At 44.3% G+C, this 25130-nt stretch overlaps 1 protein-coding gene across 1 annotated transcript in view; it reads left to right on the top strand.

Moving 5' to 3' along the window:
- The window catches only part of LPA (lipoprotein(a)), a 261628-nt gene that overhangs the window by 37249 nt on the left and 199249 nt on the right, over positions 1–25130 (top strand). Inside the window, 10 exon segments of the mRNA XM_063725300.1 lie at positions 786–967; positions 2200–2359; positions 6337–6518; positions 7751–7910; positions 11888–12069; positions 13302–13461; positions 17431–17612; positions 18845–19004; positions 22978–23159; positions 24392–24551. Of these exon segments, the coding sequence (XP_063581370.1) occupies positions 786–967; positions 2200–2359; positions 6337–6518; positions 7751–7910; positions 11888–12069; positions 13302–13461; positions 17431–17612; positions 18845–19004; positions 22978–23159; positions 24392–24551 (1710 nt within the window).

The raw sequence follows: 25130 nt of genomic DNA, 5'->3' as shown, positions 1-25130 counted from the left end.
GTTCTTTCAACTCATCCCCCTTTCCCTCAGTTCCAGAGTGGCTGCAGCCAGCAGAGGATAGACTGAGAGCAGGAGAGAAGGTCCTGCTCAGGAACACATTCCAGAGATACTGCATCCTGCCTGGGAGCAAGTTTTCTAGGGCAGCTTTGAGAAGTCTTGCAGAAACTTGACCCATGTGATATGGGAATGACAGACAGTAATACTATTTGCACAATGCTTTTCCATGGGAAAGGTAGAGCCTTTTCGCTAGGTTTTGAGTACAGGAGTGTGAAGGTTGACCTGGAAAGCTTATCCTCCTGGATGCCAAGTATTCTCTGAAGAACTACATGTTAGTTGCAACTCGCACATTAGCATATGAAGTCCTACGGAGAGAGATACGGAGAGGTAGACAGATAGAGATACATTTGTATGTGAATAAACAATTCCACAATACAGACATCAAAATCTATACCAGTTATTCCAGAGAGATGGATTGGGCAGAAGGCAGAGGGAGAATACTCTGATCATTTTTTGGCCACATGTATGTACTATCTCAGTGTGTCTAAGAAGCATTTGCGGCTTTAGAGGTTTTTTTTTTTTAATAGAATAATCTATTAATTATGAGAACTGTGCAGAGAGGATTGGTGATTGAGAGCCATTTGTGCTTGTGGCAATCATATGGTACTTTTAATGGGAATATTAGAAAGGCACCGGTAATGACCTTGTTGCAGCACCAAGGAGAGGGTGTGGGGAGCCCCTGCATATTGTCCCACCTCTTGTGACGTGTATCGTTTTGGAATTTCCAGTGGCTTGATCAGGAACTACTGCAGGAATCCAGATCCTGTGGCAGCCCCTTATTGTTATACGACGGATCCCAATGTCAGGTGGGAGTACTGCAACCTGACACGATGCTCAGACGCAGAAGGGACTGCCGTCGCGCCTCCGACTGCTACCCCGCTTCCAAGCCTAGAGGCTCCTTCCGAACAAGGTAAGGAGCCTGTGGCCAGACATCTACACGCTTGGACGCTGGGATGAAAAGCCATGGAAATTCCCACTGATGCAGCAGGCTTCGATGGTACAGGGATGCTCGAGCATTGATTGAGTTCTGCCATGTAGCAGGAAGCCTCCGTGCACTCTCTGGGGGAGCCAGCGGAGTGATTTCTGGCGCAACGTGGTTGGGCTGTGTCTTTAGGATGGGCACAAACCCTCCAGGGTGATCAACTTCACAACTCTCCTCATTGCAAACCGGGCTCTCTCAGTGTCCTAGTCAAAATTTTCATTGTATCATGCTGTCGGGTGTGTGACTCTTTCCAAGCCAGTAAGCTTTACCTGGGCTTTCTTCAAGTAGAAAGCATTCAGTGCAATCTTCAGCATTCCAGATTCCCAGAAGTGTGGCTCTGGAGCCTGCCACCCTGGAGAAAGCTACCAGGGCTGCAATAATTCCGTATCGTCCTGGGTCTGTGGAGCAGTGCATGAGCTCCCAATGCTCTAAGGCTCTGCAGCCCTAGGCTTTGAAGGGAGTGATTTCTCAGTGTTCTTAAACGTCTTTCTGATGGCACTTGTACCTGTGAGGGTTCTGGCGAGAAAGAGTAGTAGACTTCTACTTTATTGCAATTCAGGATGCGGGGCACGAGAGGATTCCCTCTTTCCTCCAAAGGAATAAGCTTTTGGCCTGCACACATCCCTGAGTAGCAAAGTGTCTTTGCCTTCAGTCAGATGTATAGGATCGTTTTCTGCCCCATGGCCCGGAAGCCAAAGGCCTTGGCTTTCATGATCAACGGTCTAGGGAAACATGCAAAATGTCCATGTCTGTCCCCACCTCTGCCCCCGACAGCCAATTACCATCGGCAGCCCGCATTACCAAATGCCATGCCCTTTGCTCGCTCCTGCCCCATCTTTCTCATGAACATTCAGTAGAGGTTCCCAGAAAGGTGCTTGCTCGTGAGCACACTTTGCAATGAGAGGGATTCTGATCTGTTCTGTTTCTCTAAGGTGTCAGGTGAAATATTTCCAAGAACTTCCTACGGTTCTAGAATGGTAGGAATCTGTTGCTTTGGTGTTTGTTTGTTGGTTGGTTTTTTCATATCCATCTGCCTATGGATAAGGAAAAGAGAACGGTTGTAATTCTCATAGACTCCTTTCTGGTTGTGTCATAAATGACTTCACATCTTTCCCTGTTCTAAGAGACACTCAGCTTGATTTCTTCTGTTTTCATTTCAGCACCGACTGAGCAAAGGCCTGGAGTGCAGGAGTGCTACCACGGTAATGGACAGAGTTATCGAGGCACATACTTCAAGACTGTCACAGGAAGAACCTGCCAAGCTTGGTCATCTATGACACCACACTCACATAGTCGGACCCCAGAAAACTACCCAAATGGGTATGTCTTTGTTCTTTACCATAAGAGAAGAAAGGGCCAACTGAAGATTCTTTTGGAAGAGACATGCTTCAAGATGAGTTCTCCGAACTCAACTTGTGTCAGATGCAGTTGGTGTAGCAAAATGTCTCAGGATGATTGCCTTAGAGCTAAGGGTCTGAGAGAAGAGAAATGTGAAGCTGCCTCTCCTTCCTCGTAGTTTTCTGGAGCAGAAGGGAAATCTGGAGGCGAGGACATCACATTAAGAAAACAGTCAGAATGACAAATGACCAAACACTTAGATTAGCCTTCCACAACACCTACCAAGGGTCAATGAAGACTTTCCAATTGGAATTGTGTTATTCTGACTACCAGTTCCTGAAGGGAAGGTTGTGTATGCCTTTTCTGTCTGGGCATATGAGGAAAGAATGTGTGCATATTTATGGAGAGGTGAATCTATCTCTTTCTAGATCTACATATATTCCAATGGGTAGAAAAACACTCGGTCCTAAGTACCAGTGGCCTGAAGGGATACGGGTTCCCAGGGAGAGAAAAGCAAAGGCAAAAAGGCAGATGAGAGTCAGCAAAGAGAGGGATGCTGAAAAGTAAAAGGGATGTGTAGATGGACAGAACCCCAGTCTGACTGCACTCTGGCCAATTTTTTTGGCCATAAGTGACTAGCAAAGACCTGGAAAAACCATTTCTACATGTTGGACAACAGCTGGTAGAGGACCTAGAGCATTGAGAGAGGGGCAGTGTTGAGCTCAACTCCATAGATGCCTTGGCTTTCTTCCTGGTTACCCTTCCTGCACTGCAGAGCAAGGTGGTGGAAACCAAGCAAACTGTAGCCATCTGTCTGAACGGTGGAGAGGGATTGGAGTTTGTGATGACTCTGGTAGTTGAAATTTTCTAGGTCTGCTACAAATAAGGACTGGTTTGTGGAGGAAAGGAGCTCTACAAATATGCATAGAAGTCTCCTCCAGTCCTTGGCTAAACATGACACTGCATGTGCACAGAAAATGGTTCCACAAGAACGTATGGCAAAGAACATTTCCTTAGAAAGAGCATCTGCAAGAGAAGAGCAAGCTCAATAAAGAAGACAGAGATCACATAGCACTCTGGGATATTGGAGTTCTTACCAGCTAGACGAGAGAGTCCTCACAGAACACACTGCCAATTCAGTGGAGACCCCAGAACAGCCATAGTTTAAAAGTAGAATTAGCCTATTACTAGAATAAAGGCAGCTGCAGACTAACCCTTGCACAGCTGAAAAGCAAGTGTCCAAGCATGAAATCGGGTTCCAAGTCAATGAAGTGCCTGTGAGAGGAAATCTCAACTCTCTTTAGAAGTAAACAACGAAGTCCACTGGCTGAGCTATGCGGTATCCCCAGAGTGAGTCCTAAATTTAAAATGTGACTACATGTAGAAAAAGCATGTCGTGCGATCCATGACCAGGAAATAAATCAGGCAATACAAACGGGCGCGGGAATGACAGAAATGATTAGAATGGCATGAAAATTTGACATATCACTATGATAACTATTTCAAGTATTTACAAAAAGGTGAATATGGAACAAAACAAATAAAATATCAAAAGAAAGTAACAGTATAGAATAGCCAAATAAAATTAAAGACCTAATATAAAAAGCTATGTCTTCAATGAAAAAATTACTGGATGGCCGCCTGATCAATGTAGACGTTTCCGAAGAAGAAAGTAACCAAAAATCAATTCTACAGAACCAACTACACGCATACACACACACACAACACACCCATACACACACACTCAAATACTCACAAGTTCACACACACACACACACACACACACACACACACAACCCTCAAGAAATAGTGGAATAAAAAATCAACTGAAGCTCACAGACATGTTGCAAAATAGGAAAAGATTTCCTGCATGTGGGAAGCAAGTCACAGAAAAGAGAAAGGGAGATAGGGACAGAAACAAATACCGGAATCAAGGCTGGCCGAGAACTTTTCAATTATGAAGAATGTTAACAAAATCTCAAAAACAGGAAACTCAATGTATCAAATAGGGATTTCGAAAAAAAGAAAAAATCCAGTATGATGCAGTTTTGTATTTCACAGTTTGACGTTAAGAAGACGAAGGTATAATAAGAAGAAACTTCTTATGAGAAACCGGGGAAAAACAAGCTGTTTCTTGCTAAGAGAACAGTGATACAAATTGCTAATGCATTCTCGTCAAAAACACTGGAAGCCAGGTACCGGGAATGTTATTAATGTGGTAAACAGGAACAAGAAGAGATCAACCAAGAATGCTAAATAGCAGTAAAATGCCTTGAAGATCATCCATGTTGCATAAATGTATACCGTGCACTGTCCCCAAAAAGAAAGCGGAAACTGTAAGAATTTGGAATCAGCAGGCTGATGTAACAAGAGAGGTGACCTGAAGGAATGAGGTAGAAGAAGAATAGCACAAGAAGGGAACTTTGTGCAGCCCACGTAATGAAGAACCCAGCAGTTGGCAAATGTACATGTAAATGCAAAATATTTTCTTGACCAAATTTCTATATATTTTTAAATGAGAGTTGACTACTTGAAGCAAAATGATAGCAATATGTTTAATTTTTGCACCTGTAGAAGTAAGAATTTGAACACTTAGCATAAATCATGTAGGGAATAATTGGAAGTGTGCCATTGAAATTTTCTTACCTCATGCACGATGGTATGTAATATTAATGAAAGGTTACTGTGTGGTTTAAAAGGGATATTGCAAATCGTAGAGTAATCGCAAAGTGTTGAACGCTGAGGTGTATTGCATAGTAAGAATATTCCATGTATTCAAAAGAGAGAAGCCAAGGAAGAAAGAAATTTGTCACGAGCTCGGGTTCTTAGTACATCCCGTTGCTCATTGAACCAGCTTCCTGGAATGGAGGGTCTGGGGTTGAGACTAGGACACAAGTGTAGAGTCTCTAGAGAGAGAGTGTTGCATCCCCATGGCCCATGATACACTTCCCATTTTCTCAGGCAGCCACAGGTCATGAATGTGAGGCCACTGAGAGGTTGGAGGAACGTTCTTGGGAGGCATAAGGAAGAGCGAAAGCTTCAAGATCCCCACAGCCCAAACTCCTCAACTGCTTTGCCTCCTAATTCATTGTTCTCTGAATCCTCCATAGCTGTCTGACATCTTCAGATCTCATAGTGTACCCCGCCGTCTTCCTTTATGCCGTGGGTCCCACTGTTCTTTCAACTCATCCCCCTTTCCCTCAGTTCCAGAGTGGCTGCAGCCAGCAGAGGATAGACTGAGAGCAGGAGAGAAGGTCCTGCTCAGGAACACATTCCAGAGATACTGCATCCTGCCTGGGAGCAAGTTTTCTAGGGCAGCTTTGAGAAGTCTTGCAGAAACTTGACCCATGTGATATGGGAATGACAGACAGTAATACTATTTGCACAATGCTTTTCCATGGGAAAGGTAGAGCCTTTTCGCTAGGTTTTGAGTACAGGAGTGTGAAGGTTGACCTGGAAAGCTTATCCTCCTGGATGCCAAGTATTCTCTGAAGAACTACATGTTAGTTGCAACTCGCACATTAGCATATGAAGTCCTACGGAGAGAGATACGGAGAGGTAGACAGATAGAGATACATTTGTATGTGAATAAACAATTCCACAATACAGACATCAAAATCTATACCAGTTATTCCAGAGAGATGGATTGGGCAGAAGGCAGAGGGAGAATACTCTGATCATTTTTTGGCCACATGTATGTACTATCTCAGTGTGTCTAAGAAGCATTTGCGGCTTTAGAGGTTTTTTTTTTTTAATAGAATAATCTATTAATTATGAGAACTGTGCAGAGAGGATTGGTGATTGAGAGCCATTTGTGCTTGTGGCAATCATATGGTACTTTTAATGGGAATATTAGAAAGGCACCGGTAATGACCTTGTTGCAGCACCAAGGAGAGGGTGTGGGGAGCCCCTGCATATTGTCCCACCTCTTGTGACGTGTATCGTTTTGGAATTTCCAGTGGCTTGATCAGGAACTACTGCAGGAATCCAGATCCTGTGGCAGCCCCTTATTGTTATACGACGGATCCCAATGTCAGGTGGGAGTACTGCAACCTGACACGATGCTCAGACGCAGAAGGGACTGCCGTCGCGCCTCCGACTGCTACCCCGCTTCCAAGCCTAGAGGCTCCTTCCGAACAAGGTAAGGAGCCTGTGGCCAGACATCTACACGCTTGGACGCTGGGATGAAAAGCCATGGAAATTCCCACTGATGCAGCAGGCTTCGATGGTACAGGGATGCTCGAGCATTGATTGAGTTCTGCCATGTAGCAGGAAGCCTCCGTGCACTCTCTGGGGGAGCCAGCGGAGTGATTTCTGGCGCAACGTGGTTGGGCTGTGTCTTTAGGATGGGCACAAACCCTCCAGGGTGATCAACTTCACAACTCTCCTCATTGCAAACCGGGCTCTCTCAGTGTCCTAGTCAAAATTTTCATTGTATCATGCTGTCGGGTGTGTGACTCTTTCCAAGCCAGTAAGCTTTACCTGGGCTTTCTTCAAGTAGAAAGCATTCAGTGCAATCTTCAGCATTCCAGATTCCCAGAAGTGTGGCTCTGGAGCCTGCCACCCTGGAGAAAGCTACCAGGGCTGCAATAATTCCGTATCGTCCTGGGTCTGTGGAGCAGTGCATGAGCTCCCAATGCTCTAAGGCTCTGCAGCCCTAGGCTTTGAAGGGAGTGATTTCTCAGTGTTCTTAAACGTCTTTCTGATGGCACTTGTACCTGTGAGGGTTCTGGCGAGAAAGAGTAGTAGACTTCTACTTTATTGCAATTCAGGATGCGGGGCACGAGAGGATTCCCTCTTTCCTCCAAAGGAATAAGCTTTTGGCCTGCACACATCCCTGAGCAGCAAAGTGTCTTTGCCTTCAGTCAGATGTATAGGATCGTTTTCTGCCCCATGGCCCGGAAGCCAAAGGCCTTGGCTTTCATGATCAACGGTCTAGGGAAACATGCAAAATGTCCATGTCTGTCCCCACCTCTGCCCCCGACAGCCAATTACCATCGGCAGCCCGCATTACCAAATGCCATGCCCTTTGCTCGCTCCTGCCCCATCTTTCTCATGAACATTCAGTAGAGGTTCCCAGAAAGGTGCTTGCTCGTGAGCACACTTTCCAATGAGAGGGATTCTGATCTGTTCTGTTTCTCTAAGGTGTCAGGTGAAATATTTCCAAGAACTTCCTACGGTTCTAGAATGGTAGGAATCTGTTGCTTTGGTGTTTGTTTGTTGGTTGGTTTTTTCATATCCATCTGCCTATGGATAAGGAAAAGAGAACGGTTGTAATTCTCATAGACTCCTTTCTGGTTGTGTCATAAATGACTTCACATCTTTCCCTGTTCTAAGAGACACTCAGCTTGATTTCTTCTGTTTTCATTTCAGCACCGACTGAGCAAAGGCCTGGAGTGCAGGAGTGCTACCACGGTAATGGACAGAGTTATCGAGGCACATACTTCAAGACTGTCACAGGAAGAACCTGCCAAGCTTGGTCATCTATGACACCACACTCACATAGTCGGACCCCAGAAAACTACCCAAATGGGTATGTCTTTGTTCTTTACCATAAGAGAAGAAAGGGCCAACTGAAGATTCTTTTGGAAGAGACATGCTTCAAGATGAGTTCTCCGAACTCAACTTGTGTCAGATGCAGTTGGTGTAGCAAAATGTCTCAGGATGATTGCCTTAGAGCTAAGGGTCTGAGAGAAGAGAAATGTGAAGCTGCCTCTCCTTCCTCGTAGTTTTCTGGAGCAGAAGGGAAATCTGGAGGCGAGGACATCACATTAAGAAAACAGTCAGAATGACAAATGACCAAACACTTAGATTAGCCTTCCACAACACCTACCAAGGGTCAATGAAGACTTTCCAATTGGAATTGTGTTATTCTGACTACCAGTTCCTGAAGGGAAGGTTGTGTATGCCTTTTCTGTCTGGGCATATGAGTAAAGAATGTGTGCATATTTATGGAGAGGTGAATCTATCTCTTTCTAGATCTACATATATTCCAATGGGTAGAAAAACACTCGGTCCTAAGTACCAGTGGCCTGAAGGGATACGGGTTCCCAGGGAGAGAAAAGCAAAGGCAAAAAGGCAGATGAGAGTCAGCAAAGAGAGGGATGCTGAAAAGTAAAAGGGATGTGTAGATGGACAGAACCCCAGTCTGACTGCACTCTGGCCAATTTTTTTGGCCATAAGTGACTAGCAAAGACCTGGAAAAACCATTTCTACATGTTGGACAACAGCTGGTAGAGGACCTAGAGCATTGAGAGAGGGGCAGTGTTGAGCTCAACTCCATAGATGCCTTGGCTTTCTTCCTGGTTACCCTTCCTGCACTGCAGAGCAAGGTGGTGGAAACCAAGCAAACTGTAGCCATCTGTCTGAACGGTGGAGAGGGATTGGAGTTTGTGATGACTCTGGTAGTTGAAATTTTCTAGGTCTGCTACAAATAAGGACTGGTTTGTGGAGGAAAGGAGCTCTACAAATATGCATAGAAGTCTCCTCCAGTCCTTGGCTAAACATGACACTGCATGTGCACAGAAAATGGTTCCACAAGAACGTATGGCAAAGAACATTTCCTTAGAAAGAGCATCTGCAAGAGAAGAGCAAGCTCAATAAAGAAGACAGAGATCACATAGCACTCTGGGATATTGGAGTTCTTACCAGCTAGACGAGAGAGTCCTCACAGAACACACTGCCAATTCAGTGGAGACCCCAGAACAGCCATAGTTTAAAAGTAGAATTAGCCTATTACTAGAATAAAGGCAGCTGCAGACTAACCCTTGCACAGCTGAAAAGCAAGTGTCCAAGCATGAAATCGGGTTCCAAGTCAATGAAGTGCCTGTGAGAGGAAATCTCAACTCTCTTTAGAAGTAAACAACGAAGTCCACTGGCTGAGCTATGCGGTATCCCCAGAGTGAGTCCTAAATTTAAAATGTGACTACATGTAGAAAAAGCATGTCGTGCGATCCATGACCAGGAAATAAATCAGGCAATACAAACGGGCGCGGGAATGACAGAAATGATTAGAATGGCATGAAAATTTGACATATCACTATGATAACTATTTCAAGTATTTACAAAAAGGTGAATATGGAACAAAACAAATAAAATATCAAAAGAAAGTAACAGTATAGAATAGCCAAATAAAATTAAAGACCTAATATAAAAAGCTATGTCTTCAATGAAAAAATTACTGGATGGCCGCCTGATCAATGTAGACGTTTCCGAAGAAGAAAGTAACCAAAAATCAATTCTACAGAACCAACTACACGCATACACACACACACAACACACCCATACACACACACTCAAATACTCACAAGTTCACACACACACACACACACACACACACACACACAACCCTCAAGAAATAGTGGAATAAAAAATCAACTGAAGCTCACAGACATGTTGCAAAATAGGAAAAGATTTCCTGCATGTGGGAAGCAAGTCACAGAAAAGAGAAAGGGAGATAGGGACAGAAACAAATACCGGAATCAAGGCTGGCCGAGAACTTTTCAATTATGAAGAATGTTAACAAAATCTCAAAAACAGGAAACTCAATGTATCAAATAGGGATTTCGAAAAAAAGAAAAAATCCAGTATGATGCAGTTTTGTATTTCACAGTTTGACGTTAAGAAGACGAAGGTATAATAAGAAGAAACTTCTTATGAGAAACCGGGGAAAAACAAGCTGTTTCTTGCTAAGAGAACAGTGATACAAATTGCTAATGCATTCTCGTCAAAAACACTGGAAGCCAGGTACCGGGAATGTTATTAATGTGGTAAACAGGAACAAGAAGAGATCAACCAAGAATGCTAAATAGCAGTAAAATGCCTTGAAGATCATCCATGTTGCATAAATGTATACCGTGCACTGTCCCCAAAAAGAAAGCGGAAACTGTAAGAATTTGGAATCAGCAGGCTGATGTAACAAGAGAGGTGACCTGAAGGAATGAGGTAGAAGAAGAATAGCACAAGAAGGGAACTTTGTGCAGCCCACGTAATGAAGAACCCAGCAGTTGGCAAATGTACATGTAAATGCAAAATATTTTCTTGACCAAATTTCTATATATTTTTAAATGAGAGTTGACTACTTGAAGCAAAATGATAGCAATATGTTTAATTTTTGCACCTGTAGAAGTAAGAATTTGAACACTTAGCATAAATCATGTAGGGAATAATTGGAAGTGTGCCATTGAAATTTTCTTACCTCATGCACGATGGTATGTAATATTAATGAAAGGTTACTGTGTGGTTTAAAAGGGATATTGCAAATCGTAGAGTAATCGCAAAGTGTTGAACGCTGAGGTGTATTGCATAGTAAGAATATTCCATGTATTCAAAAGAGAGAAGCCAAGGAAGAAAGAAATTTGTCACGAGCTCGGGTTCTTAGTACATCCCGTTGCTCATTGAACCAGCTTCCTGGAATGGAGGGTCTGGGGTTGAGACTAGGACACAAGTGTAGAGTCTCTAGAGAGAGAGTGTTGCATCCCCATGGCCCATGATACACTTCCCATTTTCTCAGGCAGCCACAGGTCATGAATGTGAGGCCACTGAGAGGTTGGAGGAACGTTCTTGGGAGGCATAAGGAAGAGCGAAAGCTTCAAGATCCCCACAGCCCAAACTCCTCAACTGCTTTGCCTCCTAATTCATTGTTCTCTGAATCCTCCATAGCTGTCTGACATCTTCAGATCTCATAGTGTACCCCGCCGTCTTCCTTTATGCCGTGGGTCCCACTGTTCTTTCAACTCATCCCCCTTTCCCTCAGTTCCAGAGTGGCTGCAGCCAGCAGAGGATAGACTGAGAGCAGGAGAGAAGGTCCTGCTCAGGAACACATTCCAGAGATACTGCATCCTGCCTGGGAGCAAGTTTTCTAGGGCAGCTTTGAGAAGTCTTGCAGAAACTTGACCCATGTGATATGGGAGTGACAGACAGTAATACTATTTGCACAATGCTTTTCCATGGGAAAGGTAGAGCCTTTTCGCTAGGTTTTGAGTACAGGAGTGTGAAGGTCGACCTGGAAAGCTTATCCTCCTGGATGCCAAGTATTCTCTGAAGAACTACATGTTAGTTGCAACTCGCACATTAGCATATGAAGTCCTACGGAGAGAGATACGGAGAGGTAGACAGATAGAGATACATTTGTATGTGAATAAACAATTCCACAATACAGACATCAAAATCTATACCAGTTATTCCAGAGAGATGGATTGGGCAGAAGGCAGAGGGAGAATACTCTGATCATTTTTTGGCCACATGTATGTACTATCTCAGTGTGTCTAAGAAGCATTTGCGGCTTTAGAGGTTTTTTTTTTTTAATAGAATAATCTATTAATTATGAGAACTGTGCAGAGAGGATTGGTGATTGAGAGCCATTTGTGCTTGTGGCAATCATATGGTACTTTTAATGGGAATATTAGAAAGGCACCGGTAATGACCTTGTTGCAGCACCAAAGAGAGGGTGTGGGGAGCCCCTGCATATTGTCCCACCTCTTGTGACGTGTATCGTTTTGGAATTTCCAGTGGCTTGATCAGGAACTACTGCAGGAATCCAGATCCTGTGGCAGCCCCTTATTGTTATACGACGGATCCCAATGTCAGGTGGGAGTACTGCAACCTGACACGATGCTCAGACGCAGAAGGGACTGCCGTCGCGCCTCCGACTGCTACCCCGCTTCCAAGCCTAGAGGCTCCTTCCGAACAAGGTAAGGAGCCTGTGGCCAGACATCTACACGCTTGGACGCTGGGATGAAAAGCCATGGAAATTCCCACTGATGCAGCAGGCTTCGATGGTACACGGATGCTCGAGCATTGATTGAGTTCTGCCATGTAGCAGGAAGCCTCCGTGCACTCTCTGGGGGAGCCAGCGGAGTGATTTCTGGCGCAACGTGGTTGGGCTGTGTCTTTAGGATGGGCACAAACCCTCCAGGGTGATCAACTTCACAACTCTCCTCATTGCAAACCGGGCTCTCTCAGTGTCCTAGTCAAAATTTTCATTGTATCATGCTGTCGGGTGTGTGACTCTTTCCAAGCCAGTAAGCTTTACCTGGGCTTTCTTCAAGTAGAAAGCATTCAGTGCAATCTTCAGCATTCCAGATTCCCAGAAGTGTGGCTCTGGAGCCTGCCACCCTGGAGAAAGCCACCAGGGCTGCAATAATTCCGTATCGTCCTGGGTCTGTGGAGCAGTGCATGAGCTCCCAATGCTCTAAGGCTCTGCAGCCCTAGGCTTTGAAGGGAGTGATTTCTCAGTGTTCTTAAACGTCTTTCTGATGGCACTTGTACCTGTGAGGGTTCTGGAGAGAAAGAGTAGTAGACTTCTACTTTATTGCAATTCAGGATGCGGGGCACGAGAGGATTCCCTCTTTCCTCCAAAGGAATAAGCTTTTGGCCTGCACACATCCCTGAGCAGCAAAGTGTCTTTGCCTTCAGTCAGATGTATAGGATCGTTTTCTGCCCCATGGCCCGGAAGCCAAAGGCCTTGGCTTTCATGATCAACGGTCTAGGGAAACATGCAAAATGTCCATGTCTGTCCCCACCTCTGCCCCCGACAGCCAATTACCATCTGCAGCCCGCATTACCAAATGCCATGCCCTTTGCTCGCTCCTGCCCCATCTTTCTCATGAACATTCAGTAGAGATTCCCAGAAAGGTGCTTGCTCGTGAGCACACTTTCCAATGAGAGGGATTCTGATCTGTTCTGTTTCTCTAAGGTGTCAGGTGAAATATTTCCAAGAACTTCCTACGGTTCTAGAATGGTAGGAATCTGTTGCTTTGGTGTTTGTTTGTTGGTTGGTTTTTTCATATCCATCTGCCTATGGATAAGGAAAAGAGAACGGTTGTAATTGTCATAGACTCCTTTCTGGTTGTGTCATAAATGACTTCACATCTTTCCCTGTTCTAAGAGACACTCAGCTTGATTTCTTCTGTTTTCATTTCAGCACCGACTGAGCAAAGGCCTGGAGTGCAGGAGTGCTACCACGGTAATGGACAGAGTTATCGAGGCACATACTTCAAGACTGTCACAGGAAGAACCTGCCAAGCTTGGTCATCTATGACACCACACTCACATAGTCGGACCCCAGAAAACTACCCAAATGGGTATGTCTTTGTTCTTTACCGTAAGAGAAGAAAGGGCCAACTGAAGATTCTGTTGGAAGAGACATGCTTCAAGATGAGTTCTCCGAACTCAACTTGTGTCAGATGCAGTTGGTGTAGCAAAATGTCTCAGGATGATTGCCTTAGAGCTAAGGGTCTGAGAGAAGAGAAATGTGAAGCTGCCTCTCCTTCCTCGTAGTTTTCTGGAGCAGAAGGGAAATCTGGAGGCGAGGACATCACATTAAGAAAACAGTCAGAATGACAAATGACCAAACACTTAGATTAGCCTTCCACAACACCTATCAAGGGTCAATGAAGACTTTCCAATTGGAATTGTGTTATTCTGACTACCAGTTCCTGAAGGGAAGGTTGTGTATGCCTTTTCTGTCTGGGCATATGAGGAAAGAATGTGTGCATATTTATGGAGAGGTGAATCTATCTCTTTCTAGATCTACATATATTCCAATGGGTAGAAGAACACTCGGTCCTAAGTACCAGTGGCCTGAAGGGATATGGGTTCCCAGGGAGAGAAAAGCAAAGGCAAAAAGGCAGATGAGAGTCAGCAAAGAGAGGGATGCTGAAAAGTAAAAGGGATGTGTAGATGGACAGAACCCCAGTCTGACTGCACTCTGGCCAATTTTTTTGGCCATAAGTGACTAGCAAAGACCTGGAAAAACCATTTCTATATGTTGGACAACAGCTGGTAGAGGACCTAGAGCATTGAGAGAGGGGCAGTGTTGAGCTCAACTCCATAGATGCCTTGGCTTTCTTCCTGGTTACCCTTCCTGCACTGCAGAGCAAGGTGGTGGAAACCAAGCAAACTGTAGCCATCTGTCTGAACGGTGGAGAGGGATTGGAGTTTGTGATGACTCTGGTAGTTGAAATTTTCTAGGTCTGCTACAAATAAGGACTGGTTTGTGGAGGAAAGGAGCTCTACAAATATGCATAGAAGTCTCCTCCAGTCCTTGGCTAAACATGACACTGCATGTGCACAGAAAATGGTTCCACAAGAACGTATGGCAAAGAACATTTCCTTAGAAAGAGCATCTGCAAGAGAACAGCAAGCTCAATAAAGAAGACAGAGATCACATAGCACTCTGGGATATTGGAGTTCTTACCAGCTAGACGAGAGAGTCCTCACAGAACACACTGCCAATTCAGTGGAGACCCCAGAACAGCCATAGTTTAAAAGTAGAATTAGCCTATTACTAGAATAAAGGCAGCTGCAGACTAACCCTTGCACAGCTGAAAAGCAAGTGTCCAAGCATGAAATCGGGTTCCAAGTCAATGAAGTGCCTGTGAGAGGAAATCTCAACTCTCTTTAGAAGTAAACAACGAAGTCCACTGGCTGAGCTATGCGGTATCCCCAGAGTGAGTCCTAAATTTAAAATGTGACTACATGTAGAAAAAGCATGTCGTGCGATCCATGACCAGGAAATAAATCAGGCAATACAAACGGGCGCGGGAATGACAGAAATGATTAGAATGGCATGAAAATTTGACATATCACTATGATAACTATTTCAAGTATTTACAAAAAGGTGAATATGGAACAAAACAAATAAAATATCAAAAGAAAGTAACAGTATAGAATAGCCAAATAAAATTAAAGACCTAATATAAAAAGCTATGTCTTCAATGAAAAAATTACTGGATGGCCGCCTGATCAATGTAGACGTTTCCGAAGAAGAAAGTAACCAAAAATCAATTCTACAGAACCAACTACACGCATACACACACACACAACACACCCATACACACACACTCAAATACTCACAAGTTCACACACACACACACACACACACACAACCCTCAAGAAATAGTGGAATAAAAAATCAACTGAAGCTCACAGACATGTTGCAAAATAGGAAAAGATTTCCTGCATGTGGGAAGCAAGTCACAGAAAAGAGAAAGGGAGATAGGGACAGAAACAAATACCGGAATCAAGGCTGGCCGAGAACTTTTCAATTATGAAGAATGTTAACAAAATCTCAAAAACAGGAAACTCAATGTATCAAATAGGGATTTCGAAAAAAAGAAAAAATCCAGTATGATGCAGTTTTGTATTTCACAGTTTGACGTTAAGAAGACGAAGGTATAATAAGAAGAAACTTCTTATGAGAAACCGGGGAAAAACAAGCTGTTTCTTGCTAAGAGAACAGTGATACAAATTGCTAATGCATTCTCGTCAAAAACACTGGAAGCCAGGTACCGGGAATGTTATTAATGTGGTAAACGGGAACAAGAAGAGATCAACCAAGAGTGCTAAATAGCAGTAAAATGCCTTGAAGATCATCCATGTTGCATAAATGTATACCGTGCACTGTCCCCAAAAAGAAAGCGGAAACTGTAAGAATTTGGAATCAGCAGGCTGATGTAACAAGAGAGGTGACCTGAAGGAATGAGGTAGAAGAAGAATAGCACAAGAAGGGAACTTTGTGCAGCCCACGTAATGAAGAACCCAGCAGTTGGCAAATGTACATGTAAATGCAAAATATTTTCTTGACCAAATTTCTATATATTTTTAAATGAGAGTTGACTACTTGAAGCAAAATGATAGCAATATGTTTAATTTTTGCACCTGTAGAAGTAAGAATTTGAACACTTAGCATAAATCATGTAGGGAATAATTGGAAGTGTGCCATTGAAACTTTCTTACCTCATGCACGATGGTATGTAATATTAATGAAAGGTTACTGTGTGGTTTAAAAGGGATATTGCAAATCGTAGAGTAATCGCAAAGTGTTGAACGCTGAGGTGTATTGCATAGTAAGAATATTCCATGTATTCAAAAGAGAGAAGCCAAGGAAGAAAGAAATTTGTCACGAGCTCGGGTTCTTAGTACATCCCGTTGCTCATTGAACCAGCTTCCTGGAATGGAGGGTCTGGGGTTGAGACTAGGACACAAGTGTAGAGTCTCTAGAGAGAGAGTGTTGCATCCCCATGGCCCATGATACACTTCCCATTTTCTCAGGCAGCCACAGGTCATGAATGTGAGGCCACTGAGAGGTTGGAGGAACGTTCTTGGGAGGCATAAGGAAGAGCGAAAGCTTCAAGATCCCCACAGCCCAAACTCCTCAACTGCTTTGCCTCCTAATTCATTGTTCTCTGAATCCTCCATAGCTGTCTGACATCTTCAGATCTCATAGTGTACCCCGCCGTCTTCCTTTATGCCGTGGGTCCCACTGTTCTTTCAACTCATCCCCCTTTCCCTCAGTTCCAGAGTGGCTGCAGCCAGCAGAGGATAGACTGAGAGCAGGAGAGAAGGTCCTGCTCAGGAACACATTCCAGAGATACTGCATCCTGCCTGGGAGCAAGTTTTCTAGGGCAGCTTTGAGAAGTCTTGCAGAAACTTGACCCATGTGATATGGGAATGACAGACAGTAATACTATTTGCACAATGCTTTTCCATGGGAAAGGTAGAGCCTTTTCGCTAGGTTTTGAGTACAGGAGTGTGAAGGTTGACCTGGAAAGCTTATCCTCCTGGATGCCAAGTATTCTCTGAAGAACTACATGTTAGTTGCAACTCGCACATTAGCATATGAAGTCCTACGGAGAGAGATACGGAGAGGTAGACAGATAGAGATACATTTGTATGTGAATAAACAATTCCACAATACAGACATCAAAATCTATACCAGTTATTCCAGAGAGATGGATTGGGCAGAAGGCAGAGGGAGAATACTCTGATCATTTTTTGGCCACATGTATGTACTATCTCAGTGTGTCTAAGAAGCATTTGCGGCTTTAGAGGTTTTTTTTTTTTAATAGAATAATCTATTAATTATGAGAACTGTGCAGAGAGGATTGGTGATTGAGAGCCATTTGTGCTTGTGGCAATCATATGGTACTTTTAATGGGAATATTAGAAAGGCACCGGTAATGACCTTGTTGCAGCACCAAGGAGAGGGTGTGGGGAGCCCCTGCATATTGTCCCACCTCTTGTGACGTGTATCGTTTTGGAATTTCCAGTGGCTTGATCAGGAACTACTGCAGGAATCCAGATCCTGTGGCAGCCCCTTATTGTTATACGACGGATCCCAATGTCAGGTGGGAGTACTGCAACCTGACACGATGCTCAGACGCAGAAGGGACTGCCGTCGCGCCTCCGACTGCTACCCCGCTTCCAAGCCTAGAGGCTCCTTCCGAACAAGGTAAGGAGCCTGTGGCCAGACATCTACACGCTTGGACGCTGGGATGAAAAGCCATGGAAATTCCCACTGATGCAGCAGGCTTCGATGGTACAGGGATGCTCGAGCATTGATTGAGTTCTGCCATGTAGCAGGAAGCCTCCGTGCACTCTCTGGGGGAGCCAGCGGAGTGATTTCTGGCGCAACGTGGTTGGGCTGTGTCTTTAGGATGGGCACAAACCCTCCAGGGTGATCAACTTCACAACTCTCCTCATTGCAAACCGGGCTCTCTCAGTGTCCTAGTCAAAATTTTCATTGTATCATGCTGTCGGGTGTGTGACTCTTTCCAAGCCAGTAAGCTTTACCTGGGCTTTCTTCAAGTAGAAAGCATTCAGTGCAATCTTCAGCATTCCAGATTCCCAGAAGTGTGGCTCTGGAGCCTGCCACCCTGGAGAAAGCTACCAGGGCTGCAATAATTCCGTATCGTCCTGGGTCTGTGGAGCAGTGCATGAGCTCCCAATGCTCTAAGGCTCTGCAGCCCTAGGCTTTGAAGGGAGTGATTTCTCAGTGTTCTTAAACGTCTTTCTGATGGCACTTGTACCTGTGAGGGTTCTGGCGAGAAAGAGTAGTAGACTTCTACTTTATTGCAATTCAGGATGCGGGGCACGAGAGGATTCCCTCTTTCCTCCAAAGGAATAAGCTTTTGGCCTGCACACATCCCTGAGCAGCAAAGTGTCTTTGCCTTCAGTCAGATGTATAGGATCGTTTTCTGCCCCATGGCCCGGAAGCCAAAGGCCTTGGCTTTCATGATCAACGGTCTAGGGAAACATGCAAAATGTCCATGTCTGTCCCCACCTCTGCCCCCGACAGCCAATTACCATCGGCAGCCCGCATTACCAAATGCCATGCCCTTTGCTCGCTCCTGCCCCATCTTTCTCATGAACATTCAGTAGAGGTTCCCAGAAAGGTGCTTGCTCGTGAGCACACTTTCCAATGAGAGGGATTCTGATCTGTTCTGTTTCTCTAAGGTGTCAGGTGAAATATTTCCAAGAACTTCCTACGGTTCTAGAATGGTAGGAATCTGTTGCTTTGGTGTTTGTTTGTTGGTTGGTTTTTTCATATCCATCTGCCTATGGATAAGGAAAAGAGAACGGTTGTAATTCTCATAGACTCCTTTCTGGTTGTGTCATAAATGACTTCACATCTTTCCCTGTTCTAAGAGACACTCAGCTTGATTTCTTCTGTTTTCATTTCAGCACCGACTGAGCAAAGGCCTGGAGTGCAGGAGTGCTACCACGGTAATGGACAGAGTTATCGAGGCACATACTTCAAGACTGTCACAGGAAGAACCTGCCAAGCTTGGTCATCTATGACACCACACTCACATAGTCGGACCCCAGAAAACTACCCAAATGGGTATGTCTTTGTTCTTTACCATAAGAGAAGAAAGGGCCAACTGAAGATTCTTTTGGAAGAGACATGCTTCAAGATGAGTTCTCCGAACTCAACTTGTGTCAGATGCAGTTGGTGTAGCAAAATGTCTCAGGATGATTGCCTTAGAGCTAAGGGTCTGAGAGAAGAGAAATGTGAAGCTGCCTCTCCTTCCTCGTAGTTTTCTGGAGCAGAAGGGAAATCTGGAGGCGAGGACATCACATTAAGAAAACAGTCAGAATGACAAATGACCAAACACTTAGATTAGCCTTCCACAACACCTACCAAGGGTCAATGAAGACTTTCCAATTGGAATTGTGTTATTCTGACTACCAGTTCCTGAAGGGAAGGTTGTGTATGCCTTTTCTGTCTGGGCATATGAGGAAAGAATGTGTGCATATTTATGGAGAGGTGAATCTATCTCTTTCTAGATCTACATATATTCCAATGGGTAGAAAAACACTCGGTCCTAAGTACCAGTGGCCTGAAGGGATACGGGTTCCCAGGGAGAGAAAAGCAAAGGCAAAAAGGCAGATGAGAGTCAGCAAAGAGAGGGATGCTGAAAAGTAAAAGGGATGTGTAGATGGACAGAACCCCAGTCTGACTGCACTCTGGCCAATTTTTTTGGCCATAAGTGACTAGCAAAGACCTGGAAAAACCATTTCTACATGTTGGACAACAGCTGGTAGAGGACCTAGAGCATTGAGAGAGGGGCAGTGTTGAGCTCAACTCCATAGATGCCTTGGCTTTCTTCCTGGTTACCCTTCCTGCACTGCAGAGCAAGGTGGTGGAAACCAAGCAAACTGTAGCCATCTGTCTGAACGGTGGAGAGGGATTGGAGTTTGTGATGACTCTGGTAGTTGAAATTTTCTAGGTCTGCTACAAATAAGGACTGGTTTGTGGAGGAAAGGAGCTCTACAAATATGCATAGAAGTCTCCTCCAGTCCTTGGCTAAACATGACACTGCATGTGCACAGAAAATGGTTCCACAAGAACGTATGGCAAAGAACATTTCCTTAGAAAGAGCATCTGCAAGAGAACAGCAAGCTCAATAAAGAAGACAGAGATCACATAGCACTCTGGGATATTGGAGTTCTTACCAGCTAGACGAGAGAGTCCTCACAGAACACACTGCCAATTCAGTGGAGACCCCAGAACAGCCATAGTTTAAAAGTAGAATTAGCCTATTACTAGAATAAAGGCAGCTGCAGACTAACCCTTGCACAGCTGAAAAGCAAGTGTCCAAGCATGAAATCGGGTTCCAAGTCAATGAAGTGCCTGTGAGAGGAAATCTCAACTCTCTTTAGAAGTAAACAACGAAGTCCACTGGCTGAGCTATGCGGTATCCCCAGAGTGAGTCCTAAATTTAAAATGTGACTACATGTAGAAAAAGCATGTCGTGCGATCCATGACCAGGAAATAAATCAGGCAATACAAACGGGCGCGGGAATGACAGAAATGATTAGAATGGCATGAAAATTTGACATATCACTATGATAACTATTTCAAGTATTTACAAAAAGGTGAATATGGAACAAAACAAATAAAATATCAAAAGAAAGTAACAGTATAGAATAGCCAAATAAAATTAAAGACCTAATATAAAAAGCTATGTCTTCAATGAAAAAATTACTGGATGGCCGCCTGATCAATGTAGACGTTTCCGAAGAAGAAAGTAACCAAAAATCAATTCTACAGAACCAACTACACGCATACACACACACACAACACACCCATACACACACACTCAAATACTCACAAGTTCACACACACACACACACACACACACACACAACCCTCAAGAAATAGTGGAATAAAAAATCAACTGAAGCTCACAGACATGTTGCAAAATAGGAAAAGATTTCCTGCATGTGGGAAGCAAGTCACAGAAAAGAGAAAGGGAGATAGGGACAGAAACAAATACCGGAATCAAGGCTGGCCGAGAACTTTTCAATTATGAAGAATGTTAACAAAATCTCAAAAACAGGAAACTCAATGTATCAAATAGGGATTTCGAAAAAAAGAAAAAATCCAGTATGATGCAGTTTTGTATTTCACAGTTTGACGTTAAGAAGACGAAGGTATAATAAGAAGAAACTTCTTATGAGAAACCGGGGAAAAACAAGCTGTTTCTTGCTAAGAGAACAGTGATACAAATTGCTAATGCATTCTCGTCAAAAACACTGGAAGCCAGGTACCGGGAATGTTATTAATGTGGTAAACAGGAACAAGAAGAGATCAACCAAGAATGCTAAATAGCAGTAAAATGCCTTGAAGATCATCCATGTTGCATAAATGTATACCGTGCACTGTCCCCAAAAAGAAAGCGGAAACTGTAAGAATTTGGAATCAGCAGGCTGATGTAACAAGAGAGGTGACCTGAAGGAATGAGGTAGAAGAAGAATAGCACAAGAAGGGAACTTTGTGCAGCCCACGTAATGAAGAACCCAGCAGTTGGCAAATGTACATGTAAATGCAAAATATTTTCTTGACCAAATTTCTATATATTTTTAAATGAGAGTTGACTACTTGAAGCAAAATGATAGCAATATGTTTAATTTTTTCACCTGTAGAAGTAAGAATTTGAACACTTAGCATAAATCATGTAGGGAATAATTGGAAGTGTGCCATTGAAATTTTCTTACCTCATGCACGATGGTATGTAATATTAATGAAAGGTTACTGTGTGGTTTAAAAGGGATATTGCAAATCGTAGAGTAATCGCAAAGTGTTGAACGCTGAGGTGTATTGCATAGTAAGAATATTCCATGTATTCAAAAGAGAGAAGCCAAGGAAGAAAGAAATTTGTCACGAGCTCGGGTTCTTAGTACATCCCGTTGCTCATTGAACCAGCTTCCTGGAATGGAGGGTCTGGGGTTGAGACTAGGACACAAGTGTAGAGTCTCTAGAGAGAGAGTGTTGCATCCCCATGGCCCATGATACACTTCCCATTTTCTCAGGCAGCCACAGGTCATGAATGTGAGGCCACTGAGAGGTTGGAGGAACGTTCTTGGGAGGCATAAGGAAGAGCGAAAGCTTCAAGATCCCCACAGCCCAAACTCCTCAACTGCTTTGCCTCCTAATTCATTGTTCTCTGAATCCTCCATAGCTGTCTGACATCTTCAGATCTCATAGTGTACCCCGCCGTCTTCCTTTATGCCGTGGGTCCCACTGTTCTTTCAACTCATCCCCCTTTCCCTCAGTTCCAGAGTGGCTGCAGCCAGCAGAGGATAGACTGAGAGCAGGAGAGAAGGTCCTGCTCAGGAACACATTCCAGAGATACTGCATCCTGCCTGGGAGCAAGTTTTCTAGGGCAGCTTTGAGAAGTCTTGCAGAAACTTGACCCATGTGATATGGGAGTGACAGACAGTAATACTATTTGCACAATGCTTTTCCATGGGAAAGGTAGAGCCTTTTCGCTAGGTTTTGAGTACAGGAGTGTGAAGGTCGACCTGGAAAGCTTATCCTCCTGGATGCCAAGTATTCTCTGAAGAACTACATGTTAGTTGCAACTCGCACATTAGCATATGAAGTCCTACGGAGAGAGATACGGAGAGGTAGACAGATAGAGATACATTTGTATGTGAATAAACAATTCCACAATACAGACATCAAAATCTATACCAGTTATTCCAGAGAGATGGATTGGGCAGAAGGCAGAGGGAGAATACTCTGATCATTTTTTGGCCACATGTATGTACTATCTCAGTGTGTCTAAGAAGCATTTGCGGCTTTAGAGGTTTTTTTTTTTTAATAGAATAATCTATTAATTATGAGAACTGTGCAGAGAGGATTGGTGATTGAGAGCCATTTGTGCTTGTGGCAATCATATGGTACTTTTAATGGGAATATTAGAAAGGCACCGGTAATGACCTTGTTGCAGCACCAAAGAGAGGGTGTGGGGAGCCCCTGCATATTGTCCCACCTCTTGTGACGTGTATCGTTTTGGAATTTCCAGTGGCTTGATCAGGAACTACTGCAGGAATCCAGATCCTGTGGCAGCCCCTTATTGTTATACGACGGATCCCAATGTCAGGTGGGAGTACTGCAACCTGACACGATGCTCAGACGCAGAAGGGACTGCCGTCGCGCCTCCGACTGCTACCCCGCTTCCAAGCCTAGAGGCTCCTTCCGAACAAGGTAAGGAGCCTGTGGCCAGACATCTACACGCTTGGACGCTGGGATGAAAAGCCATGGAAATTCCCACTGATGCAGCAGGCTTCGATGGTACACGGATGCTCGAGCATTGATTGAGTTCTGCCATGTAGCAGGAAGCCTCCGTGCACTCTCTGGGGGAGCCAGCGGAGTGATTTCTGGCGCAACGTGGTTGGGCTGTGTCTTTAGGATGGGCACAAACCCTCCAGGGTGATCAACTTCACAACTCTCCTCATTGCAAACCGGGCTCTCTCAGTGTCCTAGTCAAAATTTTCATTGTATCATGCTGTCGGGTGTGTGACTCTTTCCAAGCCAGTAAGCTTTACCTGGGCTTTCTTCAAGTAGAAAGCATTCAGTGCAATCTTCAGCATTCCAGATTCCCAGAAGTGTGGCTCTGGAGCCTGCCACCCTGGAGAAAGCCACCAGGGCTGCAATAATTCCGTATCGTCCTGGGTCTGTGGAGCAGTGCATGAGCTCCCAATGCTCTAAGGCTCTGCAGCCCTAGGCTTTGAAGGGAGTGATTTCTCAGTGTTCTTAAACGTCTTTCTGATGGCACTTGTACCTGTGAGGGTTCTGGAGAGAAAGAGTAGTAGACTTCTACTTTATTGCAATTCAGGATGCGGGGCACGAGAGGATTCCCTCTTTCCTCCAAAGGAATAAGCTTTTGGCCTGCACACATCCCTGAGCAGCAAAGTGTCTTTGCCTTCAGTCAGATGTATAGGATCGTTTTCTGCCCCATGGCCTGGAAGCCAAAGGCCTTGGCTTTCATGATCAACGGTCTAGGGAAACATGCAAAATGTCCATGTCTGTCCCCACCTCTGCCCCCGACAGCCAATTACCATCTGCAGCCCGCATTACCAAATGCCATGCCCTTTGCTCGCTCCTGCCCCATCTTTCTCATGAACATTCAGTAGAGATTCCCAGAAAGGTGCTTGCTCGTGAGCACACTTTCCAATGAGAGGGATTCTGATCTGTTCTGTTTCTCTAAGGTGTCAGGTGAAATATTTCCAAGAACTTCCTACGGTTCTAGAATGGTAGGAATCTGTTGCTTTGGTGTTTGTTTGTTGGTTGGTTTTTTCATATCCATCTGCCTATGGATAAGGAAAAGAGAACGGTTGTAATTGTCATAGACTCCTTTCTGGTTGTGTCATAAATGACTTCACATCTTTCCCTGTTCTAAGAGACACTCAGCTTGATTTCTTCTGTTTTCATTTCAGCACCGACTGAGCAAAGGCCTGGAGTGCAGGAGTGCTACCACGGTAATGGACAGAGTTATCGAGGCACATACTTCAAGACTGTCACAGGAAGAACCTGCCAAGCTTGGTCATCTATGACACCACACTCACATAGTCGGACCCCAGAAAACTACCCAAATGGGTATGTCTTTGTTCTTTACCGTAAGAGAAGAAAGGGCCAACTGAAGATTCTGTTGGAAGAGACATGCTTCAAGATGAGTTCTCCGAACTCAACTTGTGTCAGATGCAGTTGGTGTAGCAAAATGTCTCAGGATGATTGCCTTAGAGCTAAGGGTCTGAGAGAAGAGAAATGTGAAGCTGCCTCTCCTTCCTCGTAGTTTTCTGGAGCAGAAGGGAAATCTGGAGGCGAGGACATCACATTAAGAAAACAGTCAGAATGACAAATGACCAAACACTTAGATTAGCCTTCCACAACACCTATCAAGGGTCAATGAAGACTTTCCAATTGGAATTGTGTTATTCTGACTACCAGTTCCTGAAGGGAAGGTTGTGTATGCCTTTTCTGTCTGGGCATATGAGGAAAGAATGTGTGCATATTTATGGAGAGGTGAATCTATCTCTTTCTAGATCTACATATATTCCAATGGGTAGAAGAACACTCGGTCCTAAGTACCAGTGGCCTGAAGGGATATGGGTTCCCAGGGAGAGAAAAGCAAAGGCAAAAAGGCAGATGAGAGTCAGCAAAGAGAGGGATGCTGAA

Source organism: Pongo abelii, chromosome 5, assembly GCF_028885655.2.
Source record: "Pongo abelii isolate AG06213 chromosome 5, NHGRI_mPonAbe1-v2.0_pri, whole genome shotgun sequence".
NCBI classification, from domain to species: Eukaryota; Metazoa; Chordata; class Mammalia; order Primates; family Hominidae; genus Pongo; species Pongo abelii.
The sequence above is the reverse complement of the archived record's forward strand: the minus strand, read 5'-3'. Positions and strand labels throughout refer to the sequence as shown.